Consider the following 20531-nt stretch of genomic DNA (forward strand, 5'->3'; position numbering starts at 1 on the left):
CCGTCCTTCACACAGCCACTGGAAACAAATATAGGTGAGTTCAGTCCGACAGCACGCCACCAGGAGCAGCATTTTAGACACCACGCGCTAGTCCTCATGGGAACTGTAGTATTCGTTCAGGCAAAACACTACCGCTTTTGTCCACTGGTGCTGCCAAAATCAACCAAAACTTAAAGTTCCTTAGTGTTGCTTTAATTTCATATTATCAGTGCATGCATCGATCGCCAAGATGATATTTGAAATATTCAGTGAAATCTGCAGCAGTGAGGTCATGCCTGTTGAGGGAAAACGTGCTGAAAAAATAAAAACAAAATTATACTTCATATTTCTTGTTATGGTATGATATTGTACTTGTTCGGGAAGAAAGTGGTAATCCAACAGGTATATCCTTGAAACTTTTTTGTATTTCTCATATTTTAACTTCTTGAAGATCCACTCATCCCCTCTTTATCTTGACCTTTGGACAGTCTCTAAAATCTGAATCTTTTTGTCCTCACTGTTTTCTCTTTTTTCATGTTGCACTGTTTGCAAGAGTTGCTTCTGTTTCAGATTTCATTGTGTTTGGTTTACAGTGACAGTCAGTGAATTCTGATTCTGATGTCAAACTTCACTCCAACACAAACTCTGAACGTCCACAAGCCTCCAACACCTGATTTCACCAGAAAATCACCTAGAGATGAATATTTAGTCCATTTCCACAAGATGTGTGTGTTCGAAGGTCTCAGTACAGAGAGGAGTGTACGCATGCATGTCTGTACTGAGCCACTTGTCTGTACATTGAAGACTGACATCAAATCGAGCCAATCAGAATAAAGGAGGGCTGAAACCCCGCCCAGTGCAGAAACCGAAAGTATGAATACTGAATTTGCTTTTCTTGTTTTATTTCAGCCACAGCAAAAAGTGAAAAACCACAATTTAACGCGTGTTAAATGTTGGTTTCAGTGTTTGTCCAACATGTGAATCAGAAGAAAGCAGCTGTCAGGTTTGTGGTGGTGTGAATGAAAGAGAAAAAGAGACATTAAAAAGTCTGCTGGTCCATTCTGGAAGCTTCTAAAGAGCTGACAGATTCTCACCTGAACTCTCTTCACATCTTCTTACAGACTCCTTTCCATGTGTGAGGAAACTTGAGGAGAGAAGAAGCTGCTCTATGTCCCTCTAAGTCCGTCTCTTAGATTTGATGAAGACAAAGTGTTCTAACCTCAGACACACCCAGAGGAGGAAATTCTTGAGTTAAAACCTGTTTGAAACCTGTTTCATGATGTTAATCAGAACTTTAAAGTGAACATGGAGTTTTAACATAAAGTCTGACAATTCATTTGGTGTCAGATGTTTTCTCTTCTGACTTTTTGGGTTTTAAGCAGGAGGTGTCAGAAAAGTTACCACAGGGATAACTGGCTTGTGGCGGCCAAGCGTTCATAGCGACGTTGCTTTTTCGGCTGGCCTGGGAACGCCTTGGGAGCAACAGCAAATGATTCACTGAGAGGGGCAGCCCCCCGCCACTCCCCAGGAATCTATCAGGACCACTGGGACTGTAAAGGTTGAGAACTACAGCTTTTCATACCTTTAAGCCCCAAAATACTCAGAGCTCTGGCAAACTTTGAATTAAAGTTTGTTTTATTCAAGGTTTTCTTTGACCAGAAACTATACAGTTTCTGCAAAAAGATAAGATGTACAAGAAGCATTGTTGTGGGAAAAAATAAATTCCACTTTTATTTACATTACCCTTTGAAAACTGTCACAATCAGCGGGAAACTCCAAAGTTCGAAAACATCCCAGTCGTCCAAACTCTTGTGAAGCATCTTCATTCCCCTGATTGATTTAAACTGTTGTTTCAATGAAGTCAACAGATGAAAAACAGCAGCTCTGCAGCTGGTTTGTGGAAAGTCAAGGCTGAGACAAAGGAACTCACTGAAGATGTGGCTGCTCATTGTTTTTGCTCACAAGTCAGATCATGGTAATAAAACCATATCTACATGTTTTAGTGAAGAAATGGTGAGGGGATTAAAACATGGCGGTTTAGTACTGCTGGAGTCCTGACTCAACTCCACTGAGAATCTGTGAAGGAGATAAAGAGTGATGGAAGACCCTGTGACCTGAAAGAGTTCGAGCTCTCTGCTGAAAATGAGTGGACAAAAAAACAGTGGAGACATGCAGAAAGCTGCTCAGCAATCATTGCAAGTATTTTTTTGTTGGAAAACATCTGTTTGATTTCTGGTCAAAAAAAAAACTTGCTGGTTGAAGGAAACTCACTTAAAGCCAAGATTCAAGCACGTCATATCCAGGTCAGACCTGGATATTACGTGCCAAGACCAGCAGAAGTGCAAAAAGGATGATTGCTGGGAGGAGGGCTGCTTTTATACTGGGCCACCTTACCAGGCGGCCAATCAGCAGCACCCTGCACAGAGCACACACACCTATACTGCTGCATCTGCATCTGTGAACATGCTGCTAACTTTAATGGGCTGTTCAGTGAATGATATACCTAATTCGTAGTCACGAATTAATATTTCGTGCACACGATTTATTATTTCGTGGCCACAACTGAGCTTGTGGAAGCTTATTCAGTCATGTTTACATCACAAGTTCTCATTTTGGGGCTCAAACTTACTGCGGTGGAGCTTAGCTTGTAGCATGAGCTGAGGACAGCCAGCTGTGGTGTGCGTGCCGAGTGCTGATCACTCTCTTGCGGCGCTTTCTGTTCGGCTTGAGTCGGCGGCGCCGTGAACAGCAGTTAATAATTGTGAAACGCATACTGTAATGCACTATATCGAAAATTTATTTAAAATTCATATCACCGTTATTGAATAAAAATATACTGCGGTACATATTGATATCGAAATTTTGATATTTGATATTGATATTGAAATTTTGTCCAGCCCCAAGAACAGGGCTCACTCTGACTCTGGATGTGGCTCCAACATACTTTGTTGGACGGATCAGGAAGAAAAACCGAGGTGAAAGTTCAGAATTTCTTCAGAAGCAATCATTAATGAGGACCCATAGTTTAGGACAGATATGAGACAGGAACCTCACAGAACAACAAGGTTCTCATCAGATTATGTAGAATATTATTATAAATAACATTTTACTGTCTTATGTTCACAGACATCAAAAAGTCACAAGCAAAAGGAGACCAAACATTAGCACATGTTCAATCCATCAAAGTTTATTCATATTCATGCTTATTAATCAATTCAACAAAAGATTTTTTTTGACTGTCAGAATCACTTGTTCATATCACCACAACCATCCTGATATCAAACAAAACGGTCACATGATCATAAAGAGAAGCTGTGAACTGAACTTGTGGGGAACCATCATGGAGCAGTTCATTCAAGCTGCTCTTCATATTTTTAGCCACCAGGTGGCACTAAAGAGGTCAGTGTTGAAAAGCTTCCATCCAGGCATCAGAGTTTCAGAAAGCTTCATTTGTCCATCAGTGTTAAAAAAAAGAGCCTCTCAGCAGACTGACAGACTCAGACTCTCAGTCAGACTCTCCTTCAATAAGTCCAACTAAGACCAAACTGGTCCAATCAGGACCGGCTGGGCCGGATCAAAATATAAACATCAAACTGGGATCAGAAGAGTTCTTTCCTCATCGTCTCCGTTGTTGCTGACAAAGACTTGAGGAGGTTAGAAAACGTCCTGAAACTTAAACTGACCACATATTTACAAAGTGTTGGAGGCTCCGTCTGTGAGCCCTGCTGAACTCCACTGATGTTCTCTGATCTCTGATTGGTCCTGACAGGACTGCTGTCAGAGACAGAGACTGTCCTTCCTACAGAGGACACAGACTCACTGAAGAACCAGAGTACAGGAGGGTAAAACCAGCAGACAGAGGTTGAGTGAATGTGGTGTTGAAGGTGTAGAGGTGGATCAGAGAGTCAGAGGAGACTCTGAAGAAGGACAGAGAGCCAGCAGGACGGTCCACATACACTCCTACTCTACCAGAGGAGGAGGAGGAGGAGGACAATGAGGTGCATGTTATTCTGTCATTGTGCCTGACATAGTAACCTTGATAAGAGCAGCTAAGACTCCAGGACTGATCATTCCGTCCAAACACACACTCCTTCATGGTTCCTCTCCGTGTGATTCCTCTGTAACTCACTGATATAAAAACCTTTCCGCTCCACTCAACCTCCCAGTAACATCGACCACTCAGATCATTTCTACACAGCAGCTGATAAGTCCAGAAGTCATCAAATCTGTCTGGATGATCAGGATACGGCTGCTCTTTCTTCACACATGTCACCTTCCTGTTGTTGTTGGACAGTTTGAGGAATATGTTCATTGAGTTTGTGTCCAGTTCAAGTTGAGAGAAATCTGATGGAGAGAAAAAGAGAAAAGTCATCCTCTGACACGTGATGGATTTCTTCTTTCTGGACTTCCTGACATGTTGTTCATTCAGAGAAAGTTTCATGAGGAAAGTTTCTGCCAGACTTCTCTTGTCAGTAATGTTTGAGTGAATCAAAACCTTTGATTGAAAGACAGACACTGTTTTGTTCTCATCAGTCAAACTTACACTTCCTCGGACCAGGTTTTAACCTCTGCTCTCCACCATGGTCCACCCTGCAGGAAGAAAGACAGTCAGAAGGTTTTCCTCTCTAACAGGAATCCTAACTGCTGTTCAGCTCCTCAGTTTGTCAGACTTTCTCTTCATCAATCAGCTCCAACACACACACGGACAAAAGTCTCCATTCAGCCAAAACAAACAGAAAAACCTGAAAATAATATTTGAATGGAAAGTGGATGAATTCTCATCAGGATTTTAAGATTGAAGATAAACACAGCAAGTTGATCAAATGATTTCAAACTTCAGGTCCAGATGTCTGAACCACATCACAGAGGCTTCAAACTCATTTCTATCATCATGGTTCAAGTTTTTTTGGTACTTGTGTCATAAAAATCACTGTTTACAACAAGTGGAGACATTTTGTAGAGCAGAGGTCTTTAACTAAAACGAGACTCAGTTAAATTATTGCAATGTAAATTTCTCATGTATGCATTCTTCCTTAACTTGTACTGCTTACAGAGGTATTTTTGTAAACAACTGTAGCTCTCACACTCCGATGTGTGGAGAACCGCTAATGCTTTGTATAGATTTTACTTTTCCTGATAATCTTAGCGTAGCAGCTGCGGGCACTCATGGGAGTCTTCCTGTATCCAGCCTACAGCTGGGGGCAGTCAAGGTCCCTGGGAGTGAACGTAGCAGGTAGTTATTAGAGGCTTGCACGCCCCTGCGAGTTCAGAACTCACTCTGTTACTCTGCTGACTGTGTGACTTCTCCTGCTGTACAGCATATTAAAAGAGACCACAACGAACTCACCGGTTGATGCCCTTTATCAAATAAAATTGCCATCGCACTTCTAGAAGTAAAGGTCCAGAAGATCAGAATGATGAGCTATTTAGGGTGATATATATTTAAAGTTCTGTCAACACCTGCATCTAATCAACACCTCAGTGTCAAAACGAATTAATTCAGTGAAATTCACAAAGTTTTTGTTGATATTTATTGTCATGAAACAAGGAACTGAAAATAGATGTTTGACTGTCAATAGAATGTTCTATCATTTACTAAATGAAAGTCAGCTTCATTTTCAAAATAAGACAAACTAAATAAAATGTGCAGAAGCAGTGCTGGACTTCAGAACAATAAAGTCAGAGTCTTTCTCAGACATAGGTGGAGCTGCTCACTGGTCAACCTGGAACCAGATGGAGTATTGTTTCATTGTGGAGAAAGCTGCCTCTCAGATGTGTGTGGAGCCAAACATGGTCAAGATGTCCGCAGACCAGGGAAAACTGTCTCAGAAAGTGGAAGGGTCAGTTCTTACAAACTGCTCTTTCAAGGCCACATCTGTTTGGAGATCAATCATTTGCATCTGGAGAGGTCCAGCATTTACTCATTTAATGTGGAACACCAACAAATAATATCGTAGCGTTACGACACTGAAGCAAATACTGGGAACTACTTTTTCTTTTGAAATCACTACGCCCAGACGCCATGTTTAGTAAGTAGTTCCGTCTTAGCAATCTTTGCATAAACAACTCAATCTCGTAATTTTGCATTAATATTTCACAGCGTAGTGAATGTGTGGATTATAACGTGTCCACCAAAGTGTTTTGGGGTTGTTGGATTGTGTATTTGATGAGTTTGACAACTGGAACCAAAAATACCATTCACTTCCATTGTGTCCGTCCCGAAAACCTTCCCCGACTCACCTCTGGATAAACAACAGCTCGTCCTCACAAAAAAGTAAGTATGCTGTTCGAAATGACTAAGGAATTGCGCTAAATGGGCCAATTTGCCAAAATGTTGAAGTATTCCTTTAAGAAGAGACCCAAAATGACAATGACGCTTTACTCACTATTGAACACATTTCAGCTGAGAATGTAACCACCTAGATCGCCAATATGTATTTCGATCATACTGAAAGGGGATGATTTTTTTCCCTTCCCTTTTATATTGGAATGGATACGATCTCGAAGTTTCCAGAATGCGACTGTTCAGCAGTGCGGGTGCACACATCTTTAAAGTCACCTTCAGGGTGGACAGGGCAATAACAGTAAAACTGGCTATTATCTGAGTGTCTGTATAAAAGAAACACTAGTATATACATCATTTAATCGTGAGGGGGGCGTGGCCAGGTGACTCTCATTGAAATGCATTAGTTTAAAAAGAGTGCCGTGAGACTGGATTGAAATACGAGGGCATACCCAAATGAAATCGGAATTTGGTTGTAACTTTTTATTTCTTACATTTCAAAATAAAACACCACCATCACCTTCAAAATAATCTCCATTCGCATTAATGCAACGCTCCAGCCGTGTTTCCCATTTCACCAATGCATTGGCAAACCCGTGCGGAATTGTGCCTTTAAGAAGCTGCTGCGGTTTTTTTTGCACCTCCTCTACGTCTGCGAACCGCTGTCCCTTCAGCTGCTTCTTCAACTTGGGGAACAAGAAAAAGTCACACGGGGCCAGATTTGGTGAATAATTCAGATCGGGGAGGACAGTCATCCCATTCTCAGTCAGAAACTGCGTGACGCACAGGGCCGTGTGTGCACCATTTTGGCAGAGACGCGGCACAGCCCCAAATCCTGGCTTATGATCCTCTGGCAGGGACTCCGGGAGACCCCCGTCAAATCAGCCACCTCTCCAATGCCCCGGCGTCGATCTGCCATCACAGCCGCTTCAATTTCCTCGACAATTTCGGCTGTGCGGGAGGTGGAGGGTCGTCCTGATGTGGGCTGATCCTCAATAGACTTCTGGCCCTTCTTAAACTGCCCAAACCACTCACAGACCTGCGGCTTCTCCAGAGCATCATCCTTGTAGGCTTGCTGCAACAAGGTGAGTGTTTCTGCTGCTGTTTTTCCAAGCAAAACGCAAAATTTAATGTTTGCGCTGCTCTGGCTGTCCAGTCAATGTCGCCATTTTGGAAAAATCGCAGAGGGGCGCTACACTCTACTACTATAAATAGCGCGTGACAGATGTCAGTGTAACTCTGGGATCTCAGATTTTTCACAGATATGCACGAGGCTTACCTGTAGCACATCTGACGGCCAAAAGTCGAAACTCACTATCATAAGTATTTTATGACCGAATTCCGGTTTCTTTTGGGTACCCCCTCGTATACTGTACTGGATGTCTAAATGAAAATTTAAAAAATACTGTATATTACAGAAATAAATTTTATGAGCAGCAACTCCTTTTTTCTGCACATTTTAAAGATATGTGGACATTGTTGGTTTTATGATTCACTGTAATTAAAAAAAAAAAAATAAGTTGACAGTGGTAACCTGCACTACATGATAAAATTCGTAAGTGTTACGGTTCACTTTTACTGTGAGTGTACAAATGGAACTAAATAGCCCGTTAGTGTCCCTTTTTCTTTACAATCATAGTTTTGATAGCAGCGGCTAAACGACGACTAGCTAGTCTTACTACCACATGACAATAATATCAGCTATGCACAAGTTAGCCATATACTGTCGACAGTATGCAAACGTTAGACAATGACTTTGGATTTTATAAGACAGGACTTGCCACAGAGCGTCCACGGGATTAGCTCATTTGCTAGCAAAATGCAAAACAACAAGTAGTACATACAGTACTTATCCTTATGTTTCTTCAAGTGCCAGTTGAAGTTGGACGTAGTTTCATGACCGTCCATGATCTTCGAATTGCAAAACCTGCATTCAACAATCCGTTTTTTGTTAACCACTTTGTCATTTTTGTAAGCAAACAAAATAATTCTTGGTTGACTCGTGCTGGGGCCACATTCACTTCTCCCAACTGTAAACGGTGTGTCGCATGTGTGTAACAGTAATAAACCTCCCCGTGACTGACAGCCGGCGTCACTGCGATCCCATGAAATGAAGCCATAAAAAATAAAAATGATTCATACATCGCACTTTTAAAAAATTGCTATTATGACTTGACATGACTCGTCGAGTCAAAGGGTTTGAGTCAAGTCCCAGTCTCGAGTCACTGAGCTTAGAGTCCAAGCAAGTCCAAGTCTTTTTTTGATTTCATCGAGTCAAAAAGTCATAAAATCGTGACTCGAGTCCCAGTCGAAATGTTTTACTTTGTTTATAATATAGAGGCTTTTGGATATTTTTTTTTTATATGTTTGATATGTGCTTTCCAAGACAATTTATTATCAATTACTATACCTAAAAATTTATTCTCACATTTTCAATGTCAGTACCTTCAATAACTATTTGCAGAAATTAGTTAGTTGTAGAATTACCAAACATCATTACTTTAGTTTTACTTATACATAGAGATAGTTTATTTATATCCATCCAGTTTTTTTATTTTATTAAGTTCCATGTTCACAGTTTGTACAAGCTCATTATAATCATTACTACTATAGAATATATTTCTGTCAGCCGCAAAAATAATGAGTTTTAGGGATTGAGACACATTAAAAATATAATTGATGTGCAAATTAAATAGTTTGGGCCCTAAGACGGACCCCTGGGGGACACCACAAACAATGCCAAGTTGCTCGGTATATGCTTCCCCATTTTTACAAACTGTACCCTTTCTGTGAAATAGCTTTTGATCCAGTCCCCAGCTACACCTCTAATATTTTTCCAGTTTATTTACTAAGATAAAGTGATTGATTGTGTCAAATGCTTTTTTGAGATCAATGAAGACACCAGCTGCAATTTTTTTTCTGATCCAGTGCAGTAGTAATTTCTTCAGTGGCTTCCGTTAGTGCCATTGAGGTGGTTCGCTTGACTCTAAAACCATACTGACCACCATTTATTATGTTTTGTTTCTCTAGGAATTTATCAAGTCGAGAGTCAAAGAGTTTTTCAAGAATTTTTGAAAATTGTGGCAATAGTGAAAATAGTGAAATCGGTCTATAATTTGTGAACCAGTGTTTGTTAACAGTTTTGAATACCGGAATTACTTTTGTGATTTTCATTTTGTTTGGAAAACGGCCAGACCAAAATGATAAGTTACAAATATATGTGAAAGGTTTTGCAAAATTAAAAATTACATTTTTAACTAAGAACATGTCAATATTGTGATAGTCGGTGGAGAACTTATTTTTACATTTCAGTACTGTATTTATAACCTCCTGCTCATCTGTTGCAGAGAGAAACAGTGACGATGGATTGTTCTTAATAAGGATTAGTTCATTCGTTCCATGATTTGAAATTGTGGCAGCCAACTCAGGGCCGATATTTACAAAAAAATTATTAAAGCTGTTTACTATATAAATCATGTTGTGATTTCCACCATTTTTGTCAATGAAGTAATCTGGATATGTTGACTTAGAGGAACTATTTTTGATTAAACCATTAAGAACATTCCAAGTTTCTTTGATATTGCTTTTGCTTTCATTTAATTTTCTTCTGTAGTATAGCTGTAAACTTTTACTTTTTGGAGAGTGTCATTTGGCTTGACTTTATTATACTAACAATTAACGGTAACACTTTACTTGAAGCACCCGGTCTTACACATTATAAGTCGTTATAAACACTCATAAATGATCACAAAGCTTCATAACTCACTATACAGCAAAGGGTTAGGGTTCGGTTCTGGCTTTGTGATCATGTATAAGTTTTTATGACTATAGCTACACGTGCTATAATGGCACTATAATGCTTTATAAATGTACTTATAATGTGTTATACTGGGTGCTTCAAGTAAAGTGTTACCCAATTAACTTTCTCTTTTTCCCCACTCATATCATTTGCAACACATTGACTCTTACATCTGTGCTGTAGAACCTTCATTTGTCACTCTGAAACACTCAGACTTGATTGTCTGCCTGGCTTCATGTGTGCCAGCTTCACTCACACATGGATGAGGTGTGTTTCCTCATCCACTGAATAAAATGAACCATAAAGACTGCAAAAACTGTGGTGGTTCAAAAAGAAGCTCCCCGTCAGCTTTGAAATCATAGCCTGTTGTTTTAGCTGTCGATGCCTGGTCTGCATGGGACGGCGTCTTGGTTCAGACCTGAACCACAGCCCACCTATTGGTGAACACTTGTGGACAATCTCAGTCCCCATGAAGATTTCCCGTTGTGTGTCCCTACCTGAGAGTCTCCAGACTGCACTGTGGATCCTCCACTGCAGCAAACAGCTTCTCCACTCCTGAGGCTCCTGGATGGTTGTAGCTCAGGTCCAGCTCTCTCAGATGGGAGGACTTGGAGCTCACAGCTGAGACCAGAGAAGCACAGCCTTCCTCTGAGACCAGACACCCTGACAGGCTGGAGGCACAAACATGGCGTCAAGTCAAGCAGGAAGAAGGAAGATCCTCCACATGATCTGCACCAACATCAACCTGATCAAGCAGCAGCTGGATCCTGACCTGAGAGCTTCCAGTTTACAGTGAGGACTCTCCAGTCCAGAAGACAGTAGCTTCAATCCTGAATCCTGCAGGTCGTTGTTACTCAGGTCCAGATGTGTCAGATTGGAGGACTGAGAGCTGAGGACTGAGGACAGAGCTCCACAGATTCTCTCTGACAGACCACAGCTGCTCAACCTGAAGAAGAAGAAGATCAGTCAGTCATAAGGAAAACAAAGAAGACAGTAAAGTGAAGTTCTGTCTCCGCTGACTGACTGTTTATTTAATCATGTTGAAGTCACCATTAGTAAAGTCATTGTCTAAAACTACCATGAACAGACCCTGTGTTAACACAGAGAGCAGTGTGTGGAGCTGTGATGGAGCAGCTGGAGCCACAGATCTCTGAAGAACCTCCATCAGCTGCCCTGGGACCAACTAGACCACATGTGTCAAACTCTGATCCTTGACTGCCGGCGTCCTACATGTTGCAGGTCTCTCCCACTTGAAACACACTGTAATGAGGACTCAATATTTGGCTTCTTGAGAAGCTTGGTGAAGACACCATCATGAGATAGATAGATAGATAGATAGATAGATAGATAGATAGATAGATAGATAGATAGATAGATACTTTGATAATCCCCCGTAGAAGAAATTCAGGCGTCTGAGTCGTCACAAATTTATACACATAAAAGACTCATACAGACAAACATATAAAAGGGACAGATTAAAAGTTACCAGCAATGGCAGTAAAATGCACATGTTCCAACAGAGTTGTTATGCAGTCTTATAGCAGAGGGTGAGTGGGGTGAGGGGTAGGTGAGTTGAAGCAGTGAGACGTCTAACATTCAGGACACCGGACCTCAAGGACCAAAGTTCAACACCAATGAAGGAGAGATTCCAGAGATGAAGGAAGGTTCTCACCTGAAGACCCTGGAGACATGTTAGTAATCACTGCTCATTGGTCTGTAGTTCGGCTTTAGATCTTCACTACAAGCAGATAGTTTTACAAACTCCAATCTTCTGCTGTTTGTTCATCTGATGCTCTAAAATTGCTTTGAATTCTGGGAGATAATGATCCACAAACTTTTGACTTTGTCAACAACACATCAACCTGACCGTTTCTCAAATAACTTCTTGAAACCCTTGGTAACACTTTACTTGAAGCACCCAGTATAAGACATTATAAGTAGTTATAAACAACCATAAATGATCACAGTGCTTTATAACCCAGTATATGGCATAGGGTTCGGTCCTGGCATTGTTATCATTTATTAGTGTTTATTGTAAATGGATTTATAATGTGTTATACCGGGTGCTTCAAGTAAAGTGTTACCAAACCATTCTCTCTCTCTCTCTCTCTCTCTCTCTCTCTCTCTCTCTCTCTCTCTCACACACACACACACACACAAACGTGTGTGTACAGCTATATGTTGTGAGGACATTCATTGACATAATGCATTTCCTAGCCTCTTACCCTAACCATCAAAAATTAAAGGTGCTGTAGGCAGGATTTTGCTAGTCAATGCTAATTTTTCTGTGTTTTCTTTGGATTAAATGTTAGAGTATCCATTGATAATCCTTTAGGAGTGTAGCATAATTGCACTACCGTGAGGGTGCAGCGTTTCCATCTGTCTCTGTTCTGAGCTGAAAAGGATTCTTGACAGCTACAGGTATCTTTGACCAATCAGAAGAGCCCCTGAGGCTCTAAGCATGATTGGTCGAGGGGCGTTCATCGCACGTTCTTGTGGGAGGGGCTTAACTTGCGTAAGGGCATGATGTCAGAGAAAACAGGACAGGATTGGCTGTGTTGGGTTTCAGATGGCCATCTTAGATGGGTCAAATCGCCATCTTGCTTAGGTAAACCTAAGCAAGATGGCGGAGATGCGGAATCCTGCCTACAGCACCTTTAATGCCTAACCGTAACCCATACCCTAAACCGAACCTAAATCTAATTGTAACTCTAAACCAAAAATCAAGTCTTAACCCTCAAAAAGGCCAAAAAACGTGTGTCAAATAGTGAGGACCGGCCAAAATGTCCTCACTTTCCAAAAATTGTCCTCACTTGTAAGGTTAAAAACCCATTGTCCTCACAAAAGGTCCTCACAACATATAGCTGTACAAGTACACAAGTACACACACACACACACACACACACACACACACACACGCTCAGTCTTGTATTTCTATCCTTGTGGGGACCTTCCATTGACTCCCATTCATGTCTAGCCCCTAACCCTGACCCTTACCCTAACCCTAACCCACACCACAACAAAGCCTAACCCTAAAGAAATGTTTTTGCACTTTTACTTTTTTCAGTAACAACAACATGGTCAAGAAAACACTGTTTCTCCTACTGAGGACCGGAAAAAGGTCCCCACAAGGCACGTCGTTCCACGTTTTGCTATCCTTGTGGGGACATTTGGCCCCGACAAGGATAGAAATACAAGAACACACACACACACACACACACACACACACACACACACACACACACACACACACACACACACACACACACACACACTTCTTCCTGGTTTGAAAAGGGGACTCTTCCACAGTTTTCAGGTCAGGTTAACTGCAGACTCAACATTATATTCTCCTATTGAAGGACTGCAAGAAATAAACTGAGTTTTCTGTCAGTCTCCTCAGAGGTTGAAATCACAATGTAATGAATGTTGAAGTACTGAAACAATTTTTATTCGAAAAAATATTGTGGGTTGAATTTCATGATGGATGAAATATTCAGTTTGAAGAACTTTGAGGTTGAAAGAAGCCATGTATTTTTGAGAAGAGGGATTCAGTTTTTCTTTGGTTAAATAATGATAGAAGATCTATTGACTGATATGATTAGCATTATGATTTTTAAATATTTATACTGTTTTCTCCCTGAAATGATTGACAGATAACACTTTATCTTATATCTCATTTTTAAGCATTTACATTCAGATTTCTTTCATTTTTGATTTAAATATCTGTACATTCGCAAAACCAGCATCTATCAGCAGATTCTGAAAGACTCCTTTGATTTTCAATCTAAACACAGTCTGAAGCAGATCTCTGAGACATGTTACCATCACACAGCACAGTGTTGGGATTTGTGGGTTCACGAAAGAAAGTGTTCATTTGCTAAGACTTAAAACTTTGTGTTTGTGCACCAAGAGGTGTGTGTGTGTGTGTGTGTGTGTGTGTGTGTGTGTGTGTGTGTGTGTGTGTGTGTGTGTGTGTGTGTGTGTGTGTGTGTGTGTGGGGGGGGGGGGGGGGGGGGGGGGGGGGGGAGCAGGATTACTATTGCAACAACACATCATCAGAAGGGTTGAAGTAACCTGTCTCATGATGGTCTGACCCCAGCTCACGTTCCCTATTAGTGGGTGAACAATCCAACATTTGGTGAATTCTTCTTCACAATGATAGGAAGAGCCGACACCCACAGCCGACTGGCCAGCACTGCTAACAGCTAACCAAGAAAGGGGCCCTCTGACATAGGGCCTAACCAAAGAGGGGATACTGGCGTCCAGCATTGAGTCTTCCCACCAAGGACCACCAGAACAGGCCAGAGAATCACAGCCTCTGCTCTCACAAACTGTTCTTTAAGACTTCCACAAGTGAGGCGTTCAGTTCCTTCAGCCTGCAATCAGGATCTCCGGCCTCTAGCCATAAGCACATGGCAGATTTGACCGACCAAGCCAATTGCCCGTTAGCCCCCCAGCATCTGACTGCCACCCGGGCCCAGGATCCACTCCTCCAGCCCACAGAAGGACGCAATACGGAAGAACCACAGCAAGGACGGGTATTCAGTCCTTCAACACCTCCACCTTCTATCACTGCACAGCAACAGACGTTAGCAGGGACCTGCAAGAACAACCACCTGGCTAGTACAGAGCAGCTGGCTACTCCAGAGCGACTCTTCCTCCAGAGACAATGGAGCGTGGTAACTATCTGGGCTTTAGGTTTTGCCAAGCGTAGAACTGTTTGCTTTCATGACGTGTGGATTTAATTGAGATTGTTTTCCAGTTTTGATGAACTGAGAATAAGTTAAGTCTAGAAGCTAATGATCATTTCGCTTCACCCAACGCCGAGTTTGCAAGTTAATCTTGATACTGAACTGTAATGCTTCAGCCTTCAGAATCACACCAAAACATCATATGGTTAATCCAACATCGTCCACCCGGTCTGAGAAGATGGACAACACAGATCATATAGACTCATTTTGAATTGGCTTTTACAAAGTTGCACTGAGAGAGGAAACAGGCCTCACCCCCTTTCAAGCTCTCTTTTGTTACTGAGCACATGTGCCAAGCACATCTGCCTCTGATCCGCCATTTTAACTATCGTCTTCAGCTGGCCGCTATTTTGATCCGTAGTTCCACTCCGCAATCCTCCATCTCATCTCAAAGCCCTCCATTTCTCTCCCTCATACACACACATGCACATTTATACAATAACAATTTGTATCCACACCTCCATAGAATTGTGTTTGGTTTTCCTTTATTGTTAAGAAACATAATTTTTGGAATCATTTGTGTCATTAATGGTTTACAATTATGAATGGAATGTCGATCTCTTCTGTCCAAGAATTCCAGAATCCCTCAGGCTTTACTGTTGAAATTTGGCAATTGTTAATAAGCTAATTATAAATCCAAATTCAAAATTAATAGTTTAACCCAGTTTATGAGACTCATTACAACGAATTTGCGAATTACAGTGAATCTTTTCCTACTAAACGTACATGGTGCCCCAAAGTTATCTGATGAAAATCAGATCCCAAATTCTTTAATTAATTTTTGACAATTTTATCTTTGACAATCATTAGTTATTACTGATAGCAAAATGTATTGACTTGAAATTCAACAATTTATGGTGTGAAATCCTAACAACAGGGAGTGGATGATGTGTGGCTGCTATTCTCCAGCTGAACTGACAGCGGAAATGTTACTGGTTACTTTGTGGTTTGACGTCCCAGACAATAGAAGAGGAAATATGAAGACCCTACAATGTTCCACTGAGATTTTCACAGCTGCTCAGATAGCAGGAGAAGAACAGAGAGTGGTGGATTTTTATTTAACCTGGTTGCACCTGAGAGTCTCCAGACTGCACTGTGGATCCTCCACTGCAGCAAACAGCTTCTCCACTCCTGAGTCTCCTGGATGGTTGTAGCTCAGGTCCAGCTCTCTCAGATGGGAGGACTTGGAGCTCACAGCTGAGACCAGAGAAGCACAGCCTTCCTCTGAGACCAGACACCCTGACAGACTGGAGGCACAAACATGGCATCAAGTCAACAAGGAAGAAGGAAGATCCTCCACATGATCTGCACCAACATCAACCTGATCAAGCAGCAGCTGGATCCTGACCTGAGAGCTTCCAGTTTACAGTGAGGACTCTCCAGTCCAGAAGACAGTAGCTTCACTCCTGAATATTGCAGGTCGTTGTTACTCAGGTCCAGATGTGTCAGACTGGAGGACTGAGAGCTGAGAACTGAGGACAGAGCTCCACAGCTTCTCTCTGACAGACCACAGCTGCTCAACCTGAAGAAGAACCAACAATGAAAATCAGATCAATGTTTCTCATGGACTCAGTTCTACATATTTGCTCATAAACCACGTACAGAGCTTTGTAGGAGGCTTTGACCACTGGCAGCAGCTTCAGAAGAGCCTCCTCTGAAGCAGAGTATTTCTTCAGGTCAAACTCCTTCAGATCTTCCTCTGATGACAGTAAGATGAAGACCAGAGCTGACCACTGAGCAGGAGACAGTTCATCTCTGGAGAGACTTCCTGATCTCAGGGACTGTTGGATCTCCTCCACCAGAGAACCATCATTCAGTTCATTCAGACAGTGGAACAGATTGATGCTTCTCTCTGCAGAAAGACTTTCACTCAGCTTCTCCTTGATGTACTGGACTGTTTCCTGATTGGTCTGTGAGCTACTTCCTGTCTGTGTCAGCAAACCTCGAAGGAGACTCTGATTGGTCGGCAGTGAAAGACCCAGGAGGAAGCGGAGGAACAAGTCCAGGTGTCCATTTGGACTCTTCAAGGCCTCGTCCACTGCTCTCTGATGGAGACGGTGGAGTTGAAGCTGTTGTGGAGATTGCTGAATGGTTGTTGTCTCTTCCAGCAGGTTGATTCCAGACTGGATGAAGGTCTGATGGACATGAAGAGCAGCCAGAAACTCCTGAAGGCTCAGATGGATGAAGCAGAACACCTTGTCCTGGTACAGGCCGCTCTCCTCTCTAAAGATCTGTGTCAACATTCCTGAGTACACTGAGGCTGCTATGAGATCGATGCCACAGTCTGTCAGGTCGGGTTCATAGAAGATCAGGTTTCCTTTCTGCAGCTCCTCAAAAGCCAGTTTTCCCAGAGACTCCATCATCTCCCTGCTCTCTGGACTCCAGTGTGGATCTGTGGCAGCTCCTCCATCAAACTTGACCATCTTGACTTTGGCCTGGACCACCAGGTGGTGGATGTACATCTGAGTCAGGGTCTTGGGCAGCTCTCCTCCCTCTCTGCTCTTCAACACCTCCTCCAGAACTGTAGCAGTGATCCAGCAGAAGACCGGGATGTGGCACATGATGTGGAGGCTTCGGGAGGTCTTGATGTGGGAGATGATCCTGCTGGCCTGCTCCTCCTCTCTGAACCTCCTCCTGAAGTACTCCTCCTTCTGGGGGTCAGTGAACCCTCGGACCTCTGTCACCCTGTCCACACAGTCAGCAGGGATCTGATTGGCTGCTGCAGGTCGTGTGGTGATCCAGAGGCGAGCAGAGGGAAGCAGTTTCCCCCTGATGAGGTTTGTCAGCAGAACATCCACTGAGGTGGACTCTGTAACTTCAGTCAGGAACTCAGTGTGCTGGAAGTCCAGAGGGAGTCGACACTCATCCAGACCGTCCAAGATGAAGACCACCTGGAAGTCTTCAAAGCTGCAGATTCCTGCTTCTTTGGTTTCAGTGAAGAAGTGATGAACAAGTCCCACCAAGCTGAACTTCTTCTCCTTCAGCACATTCAGCTCTCTGAAGGTGAATGGAAATGTGAAGTGGATGTCCTGGTTGTCTTTGTCTTCAGCCCAGTCCAGAGTGAACTTCTGAGTCAGGACTGTTTTCCCAATGCCAGCCACTCCCTTTGTCAGCACTGTTCTGATTGGTTGAGATCTTCCAGGTGAGGCTTTAAAGATGTCTCCTGGTCTGATGCTTGTTTCTGCTCTGTCTGCTCTCCTGGATGCTGTTTCAATCTGTCTGACCTCATGTTCCTCATTGACCTCTGCAGTCCCTCCCTCTGTGATGTGGAGCTCTGTGTAGATCTGGTTCAGGAAGGTGGACTCTCCTGGTTTAGCGATCCCCTCAAACACACGCTGGAACCTCTTCTTCAGGCCACATTTCAGCTTCTGTTGGCAGACTCCAGAAGATGTTCCTGGAAATAAAAATAAAGGGTTCAGTGTGTTTGACATTGAACGTGGAAATGAAAGTAAGTTGTTGATGTTTCTCGTCCATCTGATCATCCAGCTCTTCAGTCGAGCCCAAACAGCCTCTGATCTGATGTGAATGTTTGCATGATATGAACAGCAGAGTTCAGGAAGACACATTAGACCACTGTTGTCTCAATTTTTGATGAGTGACAACATAGACTTTTGGTCGTGGTCTTTCCTCCTTCAGCTGGCTTCCCTTCCTGCTTCCCATGGTCCCGGTACTGGTTGATATCAGCTGCTTTCAGTGGAGCTCCTCAACTCCTAATGTTCATTTCCATCTGTGGTCTGACTTCGAACTGTTTTCCATCTCTTGTTTTGGACTGTCTAGCTCAGGGGTCTACAATCTGCGGCTCTGGAGCTACATGAGGCTCTTTAGTGCCTCAGTCGCGGCTCCATGAAGCTTTCACATTGTGAAATGTGATTAAACATTGAACTTATCTTTATTATAGTGTCACATACTGTTATGCCACAGCACGATTCAACATGATTTTATGACTCCTGGTTAACAAAGGGCTCAAAGAAAAGTACAAATAAAGAGGGGAAAATGATCTAAAACCACAAGAAATAGGGTAAAAATGATGGAACACATGAAAAACTGTAATCTGTAGAATTTCTAAAAGACAAGAATTAAAGCCAGTTGGAAAATGCATGAAAAACTTCTTAAAAAGCGGTAAAATGGTTGAAACAGCTAACATTTCTAAATAGTCAACACAAAATGCTTGAAAAGGGGAGCTGAAGTTTTAAAATCAGGTGCAAAAAGATGGTCAGTATAATAACATGTTCCCTACTCTGAACTGTGGTTAAATCTTCATCGATAGTTTGTGCGTCTAAACTAAATTCGAAACTTCATAAGACTCATTTTATGGGCTCATAATAATAGTAATGATAATAATAATAACTAGAACTGCAAGAAGTGCTGATCGGGGGCCAAGCCTCCCATGCAACTCGGACCCCGGATTTCTTGAAGCCCGCAGAAGCTCGCCACGAGGGACTCTGGGCTTTCATGCCAACCAAGGACCTCAAGTTTGGTGTTTCTAGCATTCATTATGACCAAGATATGCAAAAGTTTGTGTTCAGCCAATTAGCTAGTAAAGTTTAGTCAAGGGTCATTTGCACGTATTTTGTTGGAGCAAGATTCTACTTTAGGTCAGAACAAGCTGAAGACTGTATCTGCCAAGTTTCGCGTGGATCCGACAAAACCCCAAGGAGGAGTTTGAAAAAATATGTTTTTCAGTTTTTGCAATCTCGCGATAAAAACTCATGGCAGAAATGGGCGTGGCCTAGCCCAAGAGATTCAGTTCTACTCAGGGAATGAGAGGATATCAGTTTTTGAAATGTGCGACACACAGCGTGGGAGTTACAGCCCAAAACACGTTTTGGGCTGTAACATTTTTTGATTTTTTGTGTCCTCCGTTGGGGCGAGGTTTTGGACCAAGCCACCATATTGCACCGCCCTCCCATGTACGGTTTGGGCTGCAGCGGGACTTTTAGGGGCAGAATAATAATAATAATAAAAATCTTTTCAATTACAATAGGGTTCCCAGCACAGCTGGTCCTGCATCGCATACGCCGTTCCCTGGCCATCCGGGGCTTGGCCCCCTAATAATAATAATAATAGTACATTTAATGTCCAAGTGCCTTTCAAGGTCGTTGTACAAAGATAAAACAGGTAAATAAATGTAACTTCAATGACAGAAAGTCACAAAAATGGATCTTTTGGTGGTCAAGGTTACAGACCCCTGTTCAAGCTGCTTCTGTCTGAAAGTTTCTATGTCTGATCTGGAAATGCACTCTGATCTTTGGACTCTGTTCCTTCTTTCTGCTCTCCAGTCACTCTTCCACCTGAAAACATTTCTCTGTTTCATCTCCATCCTGTGAAATGAGATCAAATCCTCTTACTGCTCCTCAGACGCTCAGCCAGCTCCTCCTGCTTCATCCTCCTCAGGAAGTCCAGTGTGATCCTCACTAATGACTCTCTGCTGCTCCTCTGCTCTTCATCCTCATCCTCTCTCTCACTCTCTGAGCATGCTGGGTAATCTGGACTCAGGAGCTTCTTCATCTTCTTCAGCTCCTCCTTCATGAAAGCCACCATGTTGTCCTCCAGCCGCTGGAACAGAGAAACATCTGGAGTTAGACAGATGGAGATGTGAGTGTAAATCCAGGATGGACAACATGTGAAGCAGAGTCAGACTTCATGTGGATCTCCAGCAGAAACAGCTTCAGCATCAGTGAAGGCTGGAAGCTGGATGAAGGTTGGACTGTTTCACTCT

General features: G+C 42.5%; 1 protein-coding gene and 1 pseudogene across 1 annotated transcript in view; both read right to left on the reverse strand.

The window, feature by feature from the left end:
- Positions 1-1090, reverse strand: part of LOC115402055 (NACHT, LRR and PYD domains-containing protein 12-like) — a 42773-nt pseudogene extending 41683 nt beyond the window's left edge.
- Positions 1091-2878: 1788 nt separating this feature from the next.
- The window catches only part of LOC115402258 (NACHT, LRR and PYD domains-containing protein 3-like), a 69215-nt gene continuing 51562 nt past the window's right edge, over positions 2879-20531 (reverse strand). The window contains exons 3-6 of the mRNA XM_030110771.1: positions 10834-11007; positions 10559-10732; positions 4523-4569; positions 2879-4323 (exon numbers count right to left, since the gene is read on the reverse strand). Of these exons, the coding sequence (XP_029966631.1) occupies positions 3779-4323; positions 4523-4569; positions 10559-10732; positions 10834-11007 (940 nt within the window). The 3' untranslated portion in view covers positions 2879-3778. The remainder of the gene's footprint in view (positions 4324-4522; positions 4570-10558; positions 10733-10833; positions 11008-20531) is intronic.

This window comes from Salarias fasciatus, chromosome 15 (assembly GCF_902148845.1).
Source record: "Salarias fasciatus chromosome 15, fSalaFa1.1, whole genome shotgun sequence".
Classification (NCBI taxonomy): Eukaryota; Metazoa; Chordata; class Actinopteri; order Blenniiformes; family Blenniidae; genus Salarias; species Salarias fasciatus.